This window comes from Pezoporus occidentalis, unplaced genomic scaffold, assembly GCF_034315485.1.
Source record: "Pezoporus occidentalis ecotype Australia unplaced genomic scaffold, CSIRO_AGI_Poc_V1 ctg40, whole genome shotgun sequence".
Taxonomy (NCBI): Eukaryota; Metazoa; Chordata; class Aves; order Psittaciformes; family Psittacidae; genus Pezoporus; species Pezoporus occidentalis.
In genome coordinates, this window is record NW_026915725.1 from 2867197 (window position 1) to 2881594 (window position 14398).

General features: G+C 37.3%; 1 protein-coding gene across 3 annotated transcripts in view; it reads right to left on the reverse strand.

The window, feature by feature from the left end:
* MLLT10 (MLLT10 histone lysine methyltransferase DOT1L cofactor) overlaps positions 1 to 14398 on the reverse strand; it is a 129902-nt gene that overhangs the window by 36426 nt on the left and 79078 nt on the right. For all 3 annotated transcript variants that reach the window (XM_062633651.1, XM_062633650.1, XM_062633649.1), the window contains exon 12: positions 139 to 317. In XM_062633651.1, coding sequence (XP_062489635.1) covers positions 139 to 317 — 179 coding nt within the window. The remainder of the gene's footprint in view (positions 1 to 138; positions 318 to 14398) is intronic.

The following is a 14398-nucleotide window of genomic DNA, read 5'->3' on the forward strand; positions in this document are numbered from 1 at the left end:
TTCTAGTCACTGTAACATTTTCATAACAAACACAATACATATCAACCTATTTTCCAAACAAATTATTGTTTCTTTTAACATTAAAAACAAGTAGGTCAATAACATGGTTTGCTATCTTAAACTCTTGTGATAGTTTACCTGAGTTGCAGCAACAACAGTAGTTACAGAAGGCGCAGTTGAAGGTGATAGAGCTCCCACTTGCTGCAAGTGGCCTGAAGCCTGCTGAGGTAAATGAGAACTGGAAACGGGGGTGCTAGATCCTGAGCCAGATACTGCATTTGGAAATGATACTGCTACATCATTGCTGCTAAAAATACCTGAAAAAAAAATTACAAAAACAATTACATGCATCTCTCTCTCTTCCCCTCCATTTTCTAGTAACCATGTAAATAACGCAGTAGAAAATCAACCAAGACAAATAAGATCACTTAATACATAATGCAGAAAGCTCTGTGTTGAAATTCTAACCATGCTGATTGATAAAAATGCTCTCGTTATTTGACATTCTACAGTTCAGGGAACACAGACTGATTCAGTTCTAAGTTTTTGTAAAACGTGTGATAAATCAAATATTTATGTGCATTACAAACTGCTCAAATATTAACAGTAGCAGGAATTTTGGCTAAAATGCCTGCCTTCAACTGAGTCTGCTGTTTAGAGTTTGTTCAATAATTACTATGAAATTAAGTAGATAATGATATATAACTATATAACTGAAAATATACAATACAAATGGAAAAATACTTTTTAACTTTAAAGTAAAATGTTTCTAAACAACATATATTTATTCAAAACTGTATTTTTGGCAACTAAGGATTGCTTGTGCATTTTCAGAAAAATATTGACAGCAAGTCTGAGGACAAAGTACTCGGATTTGCTGGTAGAACTGGTGGCATTTCATTTATTCGCAAACTAAAACTCCATCCATGATCTACAAATGCTTGACTAACATTTCTGCTAGAACAGCCAACAAGTAAATGACTAAACATGTTAAAACTAGTCAGATTTGTACATTAACAATTTAAATAGGAAGAGTTCATACCCCTCTGTGAAGCCATTACTTCTGTTGATCTACATGCAGGGTAAAGTTCATTATACAGGTTGGGGAAAAATCCCTACTGACCAGAAGCCCAGGACAAGAAGTAGTACCTGTCTATGAAACCGTTAGGCTCCACGTGCATTAGATAAGTGAGCTGTCAGCTGGCCAAGGAATATCAAGCATGGTAGCACTGAACTGCAGTTAGAGGAAGAGTGCCACAGGGAGTAAACAGAAGTAGAATGAACATGGTTAGATCAAAAAAAGCAACAGAACTGAAATGCCAGTTAGAAGGCAAAGGGTGGAGCTAGTTTGTCACTCATACAAATAATGATTTGAAGAAGGCAGTGACAATAAGAAGATAAGCAAATGTTAAAACACAACTCGCCACCCAGCAGTCCCTCCGAGAAAAGGCAGCGAAGGGAGACTATCAGCATCCAAACCCACACATAATACGCAAACACTGATGCATCTTCAATTCCCTGCCTCTATTAACTGTCAAGAAAGTAGAAGAGAAAACCAGCCAGACCCAACAGGGAAAGAAGATACAGAAAAACAGCTGAAGACACATTCCAACAACACTTTTTTCCTGCCTAACTGATGTTAGTGACTTCCTGTCATCTTCTCCCCAGTCTCTTTATCACAGAAGAATTCCATACCTGCTCTGCCCTTCTATTGACCCTCATATCTTTCTCCATTTAGCACACCTTCTTTGGTCATCTTCCCCTCCCTTTGTTTTTTTTTTTGGTCACCATTCCAAAAATCTACAGTTAATGCATTACTATCAGTTAAGATCTTGTAAGTATTTACTTTGTTATAACCTTTCTCCAGTTATGTCTGACTCATCTACCTATACAGTAAATTCTACGGATCCTGCTCTTGATTTCTGTCTACACACCAGCAAAATGAACATGATTGACAAACAGCCTCACTACTGAGTCTGCTCTTAAAAGTGATACAACTACAACCACAAAAACTGAAATATACCCCAGATCCTCTAGCGATTGCACTTTTTTTTTTTCAATTTGCTTTCAATCAGAGATTGAAAATGAATGAAAAGGCTAAGATTTTTAACCCTCTTTTTTTAAAACAAATATAAAAAAGTTCTTTAAAAATACGAGATTCTCAGGCAATTATCTGGCTCCAGGAACTGTGAATTTTAAGAATAAAAGTAATTAAATATCACAACAGTTATGATCAAATCATAAGAGCTCATCAGTACAAATGCTATCACTCTCATAAAATGTCAATGATAACAGGAGAAAGCAAATTTTTTGGTGGGAGTCAAGTAAAGGTGAAAGATATTTTGCCAGAAAGGTGAAACAACTGCAATTTTTTTAAGCTACCGTAGATTTTTTCCTCAGTTTTTCAAACTCTTACATATTTAGTAACTGCAGAGCTTCTGCTGCTTCTACTTTAATTATAAGGTTTATTCTTCCTCTTAAAAATAGAATTCTGGAATACAACAGAATTGTAAAATCAAGGGCATAAAACTATTTCAAAACAAAGACAAGCAGTAAACTAGTTTGCCAATGGAATGAGGTAAGCTATTATTTGCTGATAGTAGTAGCAGTAGTACTAGAAACACTTGTTCTTTGTTGCTGTTGCAAAATACTGGACAAATATGACCTATCTGCACACTCTTTTTGGGCTAAGTATATCTATTAAATGATACCTTACTTAATACATGAAGTACATGCACCTTCTGGAACTACTCGTGCAACCAATATATTACTCCATACAAGCATTAAAAGAACTGTACGCTGAACATACAAATAAATGCTAGATTTTACACCACTAAAAAAAATAAACAAAAAGAAAACAAAACCCAAACCTGCATAAAACCTACGTGCATACCATATTAGAAAGCCAAGAAAGTGCATATTTAAAATGTCTCAAACATATCAAGTTGTCCTTTTGGGGGTTGGGGAAAGATAAATCACTCTCTGGATCAGGACGACATAATAATGAAAGCCTGAACAAACCACTATAAACCACATTAATGTTTAAAACAAACAAACCACCTTGAAGTCCTTCCCATACTACTGAAAAGCCAAATAGCTATAGCTTCTGATGAACAGCACCGTGTAATTTGCCAGAGGCATAAACAGCATGGTTAAATACAATCTTCAGCATTTTAAATAGAACACAGCTCTCCAACCACAGGAGGAAATGGACATGTAACACTATTCAGGTAAAGTCTGATCATGCTTAACACCACTAATACAGCTACAGAACATGGTTTCAGGTTTTGAAAGATAAAATGCACATATAGTCTGCATTGCACCTCTGGATAACAAATAACTGCCTGCTTAGCATAGGAGAGTAGTACTACAGAGCAGGGAACACATCAGATTATGCAGATTGGAAAAAAAATGTATTCTTCTTGCTGACAATCAATGACAAAACAGAAAATAGAGGAAATAACTTCAAGAAGAGTGAAATCCAAAATAGCCTCAAGTCAGAACTAGCCGTGCAACAGTCTACACCAAGTGGCATACAGAACAATTTTAGTGATCTCAAAACTACATAGTTCCATGAGCAGAAGAATTAAATTCTGGCCTGCAACAGTGCTGCATCTCACATATGACATCAATACACTAAGCTTTCCCACCACATTTTCTGTATCTAGCTATGAAATCCTCAGTTCTTTTTATTTTCTAGTACTGCAGCCCCGTGTTACTCAACTGCCTTACATTCCCACTCTATGATGCTGTATGCCTAGTTCAGCAAGAGACAAACCTAGGTAATGGTAACTCTGGTAGCCACACACTATCCAGCCCTATGACAGAAATGTATATATTTTAGACTCCTTTACCAAGTTTGTTTGAAATTGGACAATAGGCTCAAAGCTTACTGCGGGCCAAAATCAAGAGACATAACATGTAGACTGCTTTCTTAGGAAACCATGAAAATGTTCTCTCTACCACAAAGCTGTATTTTGTTTTTTAAGTTAGCAACCTGAAAGTTGTGCAACTATTGTGAAAAAGAGGAACTTGAGATATCCACCAGAGGTTGCTGATTCTAGCACTTTGCCAAAACTTAAAGAATAAGCAGAATATGGTGACAGAGGATGTTTTTTAAATGTAGGCTTGCGACCCCCAAGAAGCTGCCAAGAACTGCAGAACCTTCCCACTTCAGGGAGGATACAAGGGACAGGGCAAGGAGAACAGGGACAACAACCGCAAAAGGACTTGTAGTAGAATTCACAGAAATAAAATGAAATTTCAAGTTATAAGAGCTTCTTTACAAAAACTGAACCTATATACACATTTTCAGTACCTTTACTTCTTGTGGTGATCTCAGAAAGTTTCCCCTAAAACCATGCCAACTTCCTATACAAAGCAAAATGAAAAAGTGCCTTTGAATGAACCAGTCCATTAATTAATGAGCATGTAAAAAAAAAAAAATTAAAAAAATTAAGTTTAGTTACACAAGAAAGAACATGTTCTATTCCAGCAGAATGTTAACAATGGATGAAATATCCCACTATTTGTTATTTAGTTATATGGACGTAAGTTTAAGTGAATCTAATGCTTAAACACAAGCAAATAAAACCAGGTTATTGTGACACAGTTGCCTAAAAAGAGAAGAAAGTTGAGTTTGAAACTGTTAAGCTAGCAAAAATATTTCATTTCAATTCATCTGAGACAACAAAACTATAACTTGGATGGCAGGGCCAAGCTGTTTCCGTCATGAAGAAATCTGAAATCTAAGAATCAAATAATCAAGCTGTTTTTCTGCTGCTGATGAGCAAAGTGGTAGAGTTCACTCTCAGAGAGGTTTCTAAAAGATTCTGACTTGCAGAAAAATTCTGCAGCCTGATCCAAGCCTGCATTTTTCTCCCTTTTCTGGGGGTCCTTTTTTGATGGAGACACAGCAGCCTCTGCCATGGATCAAGAGTCAATGCTCTCCTTTCATGAAGGGCATTCTGTGCTCCTCATTATGAGGTCGAAGGAGAAAAGCTCCCAGACTTGAAGTACCCGAAGAATACAAACCACTGTGGGTAGAGGGGAGGAAGGAAGATAAAAAATACCAGGTACACACATTTCCAAAATTGAACTATTCTAGTTTCATACCTATTGACAGAAGGCAGACTGCTGCAATTATTACCTTTGAAAATATTCTATAGATCAGATTTATAGCCAAAGACCAAAATACACGACAAGAACCTTCACACAACTGAGGAATACAGTTCAGCATCGCAATGTCACATGTATGATGAATCAGCAGTCTAAAAACAAGGTCCTATCATGTTCAAAAAAAGCAAAGACCTGAAGTCTGCTATCAAACTCCATTAAAATTAACTCCAAATTCTTGACAGCTTAGCTAGCTACAGATGTTTAGTCAATCTCTTCTGCCTACTCCCATTCCTATACAGCTACCTAGTCTTTTAGAAATGTGTTCAATAATGGGGTGGGGGTGCAGTATCAAAACTGATCCATGTAGCTACAAAATGGTCTATTCTTCAGCTAGTCCCACCTGCTACAGTGAACAACATTATTTTATACTTGATTTCACATTCATTGATGACCACAGATGTCAGCAGAGTTACACAACTCTTCAATAAATTCTGAGAGTTGAGTTGCTTAAACCAAGCTCAGTCAGTATACAGTCCTCAATTAAGACTTTTATTTCCAGGGGTAGGCTTCCAAATACAAGATTTCAAAACTGCCTAAACCTCTACCAGAAATATTACAGCTTCCTGATGCAGAATGTCCCTGCTCCTAACTTGAATTAATCCAAGCTGTTACAGATCTTACACTGCAGCCCTCCATGGCAGAAGGGCTCAAATCCGTATTTTTCATAGCTCAGCCAAGGTGAATTTGCTCTCCAAGAGGAGAGATCTGAACATGACACAAGGAACAGACAAATAGCACACTGGACTAGGAACACAGGGAGAACTGCACCATTTTTCTAAGTCAGTTATCCATCTCTAACAGTGACCAACAGCAGCTGCACAAGGAAAAGCACAAGAAAAGGGCAAACATGAATTAATACTTTCCTCAAATATTCTCCCAGCCTCTAGAAATTTGTAATGTCTGGATTTTGAGCTTGAGGAATGGATCCTGCTCAAATGAATTTCTTCCAATCTTTTTCTTACCATGCCCCACAGCAAAGTTAAAACTGGTGGGTTTTTTGGGGGGTGGGGCTGGGGAGAGGGAATGCAGGGCAGTGGAAGCCAGGGATGACACAGGGACAAACCTCCTTTTATTTGTTTCCTCCAGATGTTTGTATTTCCCACAATAAAACTTTGAGATGCTTTATAACTGCCTGTTTAAGGGTCACATGTATAATTAATTCAGCTTTATTAAACAAGACACATTCATTCAGAATTTTACACTAATTCCAGTCTGATTCAAAAAGTTCTGAAGTACTCTTCTAGAATAGGAGCAACAAGATAAAGGACTCCATGATCATCCCCAAGCCACATATGCTCAGAACTACTGGAAAGACTTGCACTTCAGTGTGTCAAAGCACAGAAAGACCTTTGCAAGAAGTAGTTAGACAGACAAAAGCGATCAACAGATAAACATCTTTTATTTAGATGTTCAGTTTTGTCATGGTGAGCCAAGACAAACAAGTCTAAGTTACTTTAAGATGACGTACTAAAACCAAAGCAGTTTTAGGCTCACTAAATGAGTATTCCTGAGTAGGAGCACGACACTTATGATCTACATTTCTTAATCATTTCCAAGGAGAACTTAATGGGTTTGCATAAGATCTCTGAAAACCTACCACGATTTCAAACCATTCTGACAGCAAACTATCTCAGTGCTGAAATGGCGAGTCACTGGAAGCACACAGATCAGATGTTAACATAATACAGTCTTTCACAGGAGTTGCTACTTCAAAAGTTCTCTTTTGGATTCCAGTGATCTGAAGTTGGCATCTTCGAAAGCATGATACAGGATGCTTGACTGAGCCAGAATTTTCAAAAAGGGGGCTGTTAGAGAGGCTAATGAATAACAACAGCAGTTCTGTTGTGATCAGTTATTTCTAGTGGTAGGGAACAGCTGTTGCCCAGACTCCTGAAAGATTACACACAGTTATCATTAGCAACAACTAAAGCTTTAACGTGGTATTCTAGAAACTCATGGACAGGTAGTTACACTCAAGGTTGCAATATCTGACAAGTGAACAGTAACATTCCATTATTCAATATTCTGAAAAGAAAAATGTGCATAAAGGAACTATTTCAGGATGACTTTGTAATTTGCCCTTCTCTTGTTCTTCCTTTCTTAAAATTTGTATGGTTTAGCCAAGCACTGCTTTCCCTATGCTTCAATACAGGCAGATGCCTTTTTAACACCACCATAAAATATCTGGCCAAGTTGGGCTAAATTAAAAAAAAATTAACTCCTACATGCTCAGTACAGATCCTGTCTAGCTTATATTACCTTGTTAAGAAACTCACACCATGTACACTAAACTTTGCCTGCATTGATGCGGAGGCAAGGCTACAGAACTGAGAAGTTTCTTTGGAAATGTGTTCTCTTCTAAAGGCGATCACAGTGCTCGTGAGACTGGCACGACGGATCTCTGTTTTGTGCTACGACTCTCCTCACTGCAACTCACGCATTAGCCTAAGATGGAACAAGTGAAAACAGAAACCTGAGAACAGGAACAGGAGTAACAAATAAAATAGAAGACAGAATGAGCAAGAACAGAAGTAGCCACAGAAAGGCAAATCATTACGATTTACAGCTAACATAAAATAACAAGATATGTATGTCTGTACCCCTTCCTCCTGCTTTCCAGTGGTACACCCATAAAAATGATGCACAAGAGATGAGACTTCAAGGTCAAGTCAAAAAAAGATTGACTGTAAGGTCCAGAGTAAGAGAAGGGCAAAGCACAAAGCTACCACACAGCAAATAGCAGTGGAAACTTTACATCTCTCAACTGCAATTTTTCTGTTCTGGTTGGTTGCTTGCTTTTTTAACAAGTTTCAAAAAAAAAAGCATGAAAAATAGAGGAAGGTGACCATAAAACTGAAAAACAGTGCCAAGCACTAAGTCTCTAGCTGGCAAAACTGCACTCTGCCACTTCTGCCTTGAATTGTCTTGACTCCTTTCTATTAAGACAGGTATCTATATGGAAAGATACAGCTTCCATGACTCCATTTTCTAGTCCTTTTTTTAATTGACCCTTTCACTGTGTTCAAGCCCTCAGATCTCACCTTTCCTCCTTTTACACCTTGTCAGCACCAAATTCAACGGACAGGCTTCAACAATCACCTTCATACTAGGGTAACTATCAAATGAACCTCTCTGCTCTGAACTTGTCTCCACTGAAACCACAACCCCCCCCCCTTTTTTTAAGGTATTTTCTTGCTGATGTGCAGCCAGCATAAACTCAGTGCAACAAAAAAACAAGCTTCTGATACACTGTCTTCATTATAACTCTTACAGACGATAACTCTTACAGTCCTCAGCATTATGAGACTTACAACCTGAACGTGCTGTTGGAGTAAACTATCTTCCTGTATTTAAATACTTATCTCAGTTTGAATATTTTCAGTTTATACGCACAGCAAGAGCTTTCCTTGCTGTTCATATTATCCAAATTTCTACCTACCCGCATTGATTTCACCCACATATATGCTTCTGCCAAAACAAAGATATGCAAAAAACCCAAACAAACAAACAAAAAAAACCCTGCAAGACTGGGAGGAAAAAAGTGACCAACTTTAAAATCTTACTTAGAAAAACATGGGAAGGTAGATGAAACACCACCACCACCCTCAGAAAATACTACATTAGACGATAAACTCTGTTCAAACACTCAAACACTATTCTAAAACAAACATGTAGCTAAGATTATGCTGCCCCACAATAATGAGTCATACAAAGCATTATTATTGCTTGACAAGAAAGATTACAACATTAAGTAGCCACTTTCCTCTAAGCCTTTCCAACTTCTATGCTAGAGTTAGGAATACACAATCAGTTTTTAAAAGAAGTGCAACGTGGAAAAAAGTCATTACAAATGGAATTCCATCAATTTCTATTCTGCACTGTTGTGAACCTATACCTCCTCAATGTAAAACAGCAAAAAGGCTCTGCTTATAAAACAGCAGAAACTCACCAAGTCCAAATTCAGCACACTTTGTCAGATACCCTTCAGATGTTTTATTTTTGTTCAGAAAAATGGTGAGCTTGCTTTCCTTCATCTCAAAGCTGGTTCAGAGCACAGTATACCTGGGAGAGTGAGAGGGAAACCCTATATCAAAAGGAAAAAAGCTAAACCTATTTTACTAAAGCATAGCAAATCTAGAGAAATTTCAATATTTCTCACCACGCGTAGACTATGAATATAGATTTAATGCAATATTAGTTCTTTTAATTATTAAGAGACCCACCACTATAGACATCTGCCTAATGGATGCAATTCATGTCTCCAACAGTGTGAAAAGTGAAAGTCCTATTAAACCTTAGTGATTCCTACCTTAAAATGCAAAGAAATTCATCATGAGAAGTTTAAACATTTAAATTCTTTTGCATATGCTGAACTCCAAGTCAATACAATTTGCAATGCATACAGCACTGCTCTTCCAACATACATGTACAGCAAGAAGAAAATCATTCTGTTTGGCTGACACCAATAGATTAAAAAATCCAATTTTTATTAACAGATCACCTGACACCAATTAAATATCCCATTGAGAAATAAACTTCATCATCTTCAAAACTAGCCTCATGAGAGTGTTTTATCTGTAAATATTCTCTCCTAAATCTTTCAGTAGCTTGTGAATATAGCTATGATTGTTTCCTACAAACAAACAAAAGCCTTGCAAAAGTAAATCAATTTCTAATTTAATACGATGTATTTCATTTCCACTGGCTATGAGTGCATAAGAACTAGGGCTACAAAGCCAATACTGACTACTAAACGGCAATTAGATACATTAAAGATTCAATATTGCTCCCTCTGAAACTGATAGTACTGTTATCAGTGACACAAATGGGCAGCATCAGGCTGTCAGAACAAAGAATGGACCAAACAAGGCTACCTTCACATGCATTACTTGTAGTAATTTAAGTAGTCAGGAAGGCAAGTGAGAGAATGCCTGAGTAGACACCACTATAACACACCTGTGAATGGAGCACAGAAGAAGAACTAGAAGCACTATTCACAAAATTAAAGAAAAGAATCTCAGAACTGGAATAAAACTGTTATCATTTTACTGCACACATACAAAAAGATCATAAAAAGAGAACTGAGGAACTATTGACCTATCAGGCTCCTGCAGACAATCTACAAAGTTTTCACTCAAGTACTGAACAATTGACTCACTGCAGACCTGTATTTCACCCAATCCATAGAATATGCAGACCTTCAATCAGGCTTTTCCACAAAAGGCTACCCTTTGTGATAAATGAACCTCTGAAAACGATTCTAATATAACTTACCATTATGTATGGTATTCATCAACTTCGAGAAAGCTTTTGAGTTAGGAGAAAAAGGGCTTCATGTTAAGATCATGTTTAACAGACACACAAAAGAATATATGTATAGACAGGGATTTCAGTGAACAATAATATAGCTGAATACACCTTTCTTGTATTAGAGCTCTGATCATTTACAGTAGCTGAAACTGTAAAATGGATTTATTTCTATACACTACAATTTTTATTTCTTTTATCAGTGTTTGTTAGCTTTTAAATATTGAGTTTAAGAACATTCTAGTATAGGCCAATTATGTAAATTCTAAAGCTACTATTACAAATAAAAATTCAAATACTTTCCAACAACAATCAGCCTTCCCAACAAAAGAGTGATTTTAATTTCATTGTACGGAACAAATTTAGCAACTCAACCTGAAGCTGCCTTCCTAATTTTAATCACAAGGCACCATTTTTGCTTCACCAACAGAATGAAACTAACTTAGGCAGTCAAGTTTAACAGAAAACAGTTGTGCCTCCCAGACTTCAGGGAGCTCAGCTGATGAACTCAATACAGAGGGAGAAAGGACATCCAACTAGCAGTACACCAAAGGAGATGCTCACATGAACTTCCTTTTCTTCAAGGGTTGGGGCTCTCTGACCACCAAAATGGAATACACTCATATCCTCTGCTGGATAGCTGGAACTCTCTGCAACTCAACCTCCACAACAACACAACACTTTTATGCCCGGTTGCAGAATGATGGCAGTCATGCCCACCTCTCCATTCATACTTAGGATAATGACGTCGTGACTATAAAATTACTAGTTTCACACTACTGACGAACAAAGCCTTCAGCTTAGACACCTGGTTTGGCAAGATGATCAAATGAACAAATCTGCAGGCAAGAGTGTGGCAAACACCTCTGTCATCCTTCCATGGGTGAATTTTCTACCTGCATCAGCCTCTAAGGTCTGACTCTAATAAATAAATGCTCATGTCCCCAGTGGGCGACTGTTTTTTATGCTTTATTTTTCTCTTCTTCATTCTCCCCACAACTGGTAGATATTAAAAACTACTGTCATAAGCCGATTAACAACAAAGACAATTCAAACTTCCATCAGTGATGCTAGAATATATTACAAAACTAATTCTGAAGTCATTAAAAAAATTCCTTGCCTTTTACTTGCTGCCTAAACTAGAACAGCTAGTCAAAGGTGCTCCCATGGAAAAAAATAACTGTTCAAGTTTAGAGTATGCTAATTAAAACTTTACAGACCAAGTCTCCACTGTAAAAGAAGAAACATATAGTCATGTTTTTAAGTTTTGTGGTAGAGGGGAAACAACCCACAATATACAAAATCATGGATGCTTCTTGTCAATCTGGTAAAAACAAAACTGATAATCAGCCTTCCCAAAGTTTTTCAGACAGCTAACAATGTACAAAAATACACTTAAAATCAAAACTATTACTCTACTAGGCAAAACCACTAAAATGCACAGACCATATACCACTGCAGCAAATTCTGCCCCAGATGCAGAGAATACAATGCAACTGCTGTCTGCCGACCTTAAGAGCAGAATCATTTCACCCGCAACTACTCTCCACAGCCTTTATTTTATTTTAATTGTATCATTTCATTCCAGTTATGCTCAATTTCTGTGCAGAAGAAAATAGAAGCCATTTTGGTCCACCAGTGCTTTTGATATTAAGGAAAGTCCCTTTCACACTTAAGGGACTGTTGGGTACATTTGTGAGGGTCTTGGGGTTGCGGTGCTTTTACTTTTTGGTAAACAAGCTCAGCCCCAGACCATCTGAAACTACAGCTTTTACTTCTGTTTCTTTAAAATTGTACCACACAGGAGCTACCATTTACCCAAACTATCACATGCATGGTATTCCCAGGCATGTGTCAGAGCTTTCACAAAGTTTTAAAGCAGAATACACTAGATATGCCCCAGTAAAAAATGTACAAGATACACACTTCATAGACGAATGAGTAAGAGATGCAGTTAAAAGAGCTGCCAAAACAATTCAGCAGGCCTAGTCAACAACATGAGGTTAAAACAAGCGGTTGTGTTGCAACTCAACATACATAAAAACTAAATGGGAGAAACAAACTGTGGTAGAACCAACAGAGTAAATGTGTGAGAAAAGGATTCACACCTTTGATTCTTACTTTGAAAGACTTCCTTCTTTTGTAATGCTTAGGATTCCCATACAAGTAAAAATACTGCCATGCAATGATCAAAAAATACAAACTAAGTAAGTATTACTAATTATCAAAAGGGAATAGAGAACAAAACAAAAAGCATAATTATGCCACTTCAAAAATTCCTGATGCACCTGTATTTCAAATACTACCTGCACTTCTCAAAAGGGATATAGTAGCACTAATAAAGATCTGGAAAGGGTAAGAAGGGTATAGTGTGAATGATAAAAAGGTATAAAGATATCTAGGTCTAAACAAAGGTAATGGGATAAATGACAGGCATTTATCGATTATGAATACTGTAAAGATGCCGAGTATTTTCAGTTACTATGCTTTTTTTTTTTTCCAGAAGAGTGTCAAAACATGATCAACAACAGCTGCAAACAAAATACATCCTTTTACAGTGCATAAAGACATGAAACTCACTTATCACATTCCAGATATTGACAGTACAAATGGTTTCAAGAATTATTAGACAAATCATGGAACAGACAGACTCCCAGAAGAGATCAAGAACTACAGATACCCAATCTTGAGATAGGGTGCAAGGAATCCTAGTAAGAAAATGGCCCATTTAACCTAACTTTTTTCAAACAAACTGCTCTAACAGAGACCTCATCCAGTTACACAATGAAGTGCCAACACTAGATCAGCCCTGATGGAGCTAATTGTAGACTCCCCCCAAGCCTGAACACAAAACAGAAGAACTGTTCCCCTAGCACTATTCCCTTCCACACCCCACAAATTAGCAGAAGGCAGATGAAAAAAAAAGGTGGCTTATTCTGGAAGGAAAAGAGAGCTACTGCCTGGGTTCCTAGTACAACTGCCTCTACTGTACCAGGTTTGGTACAAACTGGTACAACTGTCTCTTTCCCAACTTCTTCCTACACTTGAAGTACCTTCCCAGACACCTAGTTTTCTCACCCAGTGTAAAGCTACTGAACTCCAACGTGCTAAGGTGTCAGGAAACATATGGGAATGGTGAATGGTACTCAAACACACTAAAAAGCTACACACTATAGTAGCTGCACTTCACATTCATAATTTTATTTTCTATCTCTGCTGGCTTACATGTTTTCCTCTCAGTCTTGTCTGAATCCTTCCTTTATCTAACCCTGCTGTTGCTTGCTTCTATTGCTTCTATTCTCAGAATTGCCTGTGCAATATACCTACATCCACATCACCGTCCTTCTATCATTCATTACCTGTTTTTCAGGTACTTGGATATGCATACAATAGCTAAAGTTAAATTCTAAGCTTACCAGTACTCCTGTGGCAGAAAAAGGCCTAGTGACTTTAGCCCTTGAAAGGAAGGGCTGTAATCAACCACTAAATCCTTCAGATTAGAACAATCAGCCAATTACAGTTATGGCACTTTAACAACAACAAAAAACAACACAATCACCAACCAGCCACCTCCAAAAAAAGGAAAACAAAAAGAAAAGAAAGCTAACTATAATGACTGTTTATGAGTTGCCTTTTCATTTGTTTGGGAGAATGAAAGAATGGGGGTATTTTATTGGGGTTTTTTAAATGTACTTCGAACATCTAGTCATTCTTAATAAGGAAATCTTGTAAATGTTCAAAACAAATAAACAATGGGAAATAGATATAAATCCAAATCAAGTACAAAGGATCTGATAGGATTACTCAGGCACAAGCCCCAGACACATGTTCATAATCTCTTCTCAACTCAGTTTCTAGAGCTATACTGGTCCAAAGAGGCTCACTCTTTTGGACAAAAAAAATCCATTTTTTC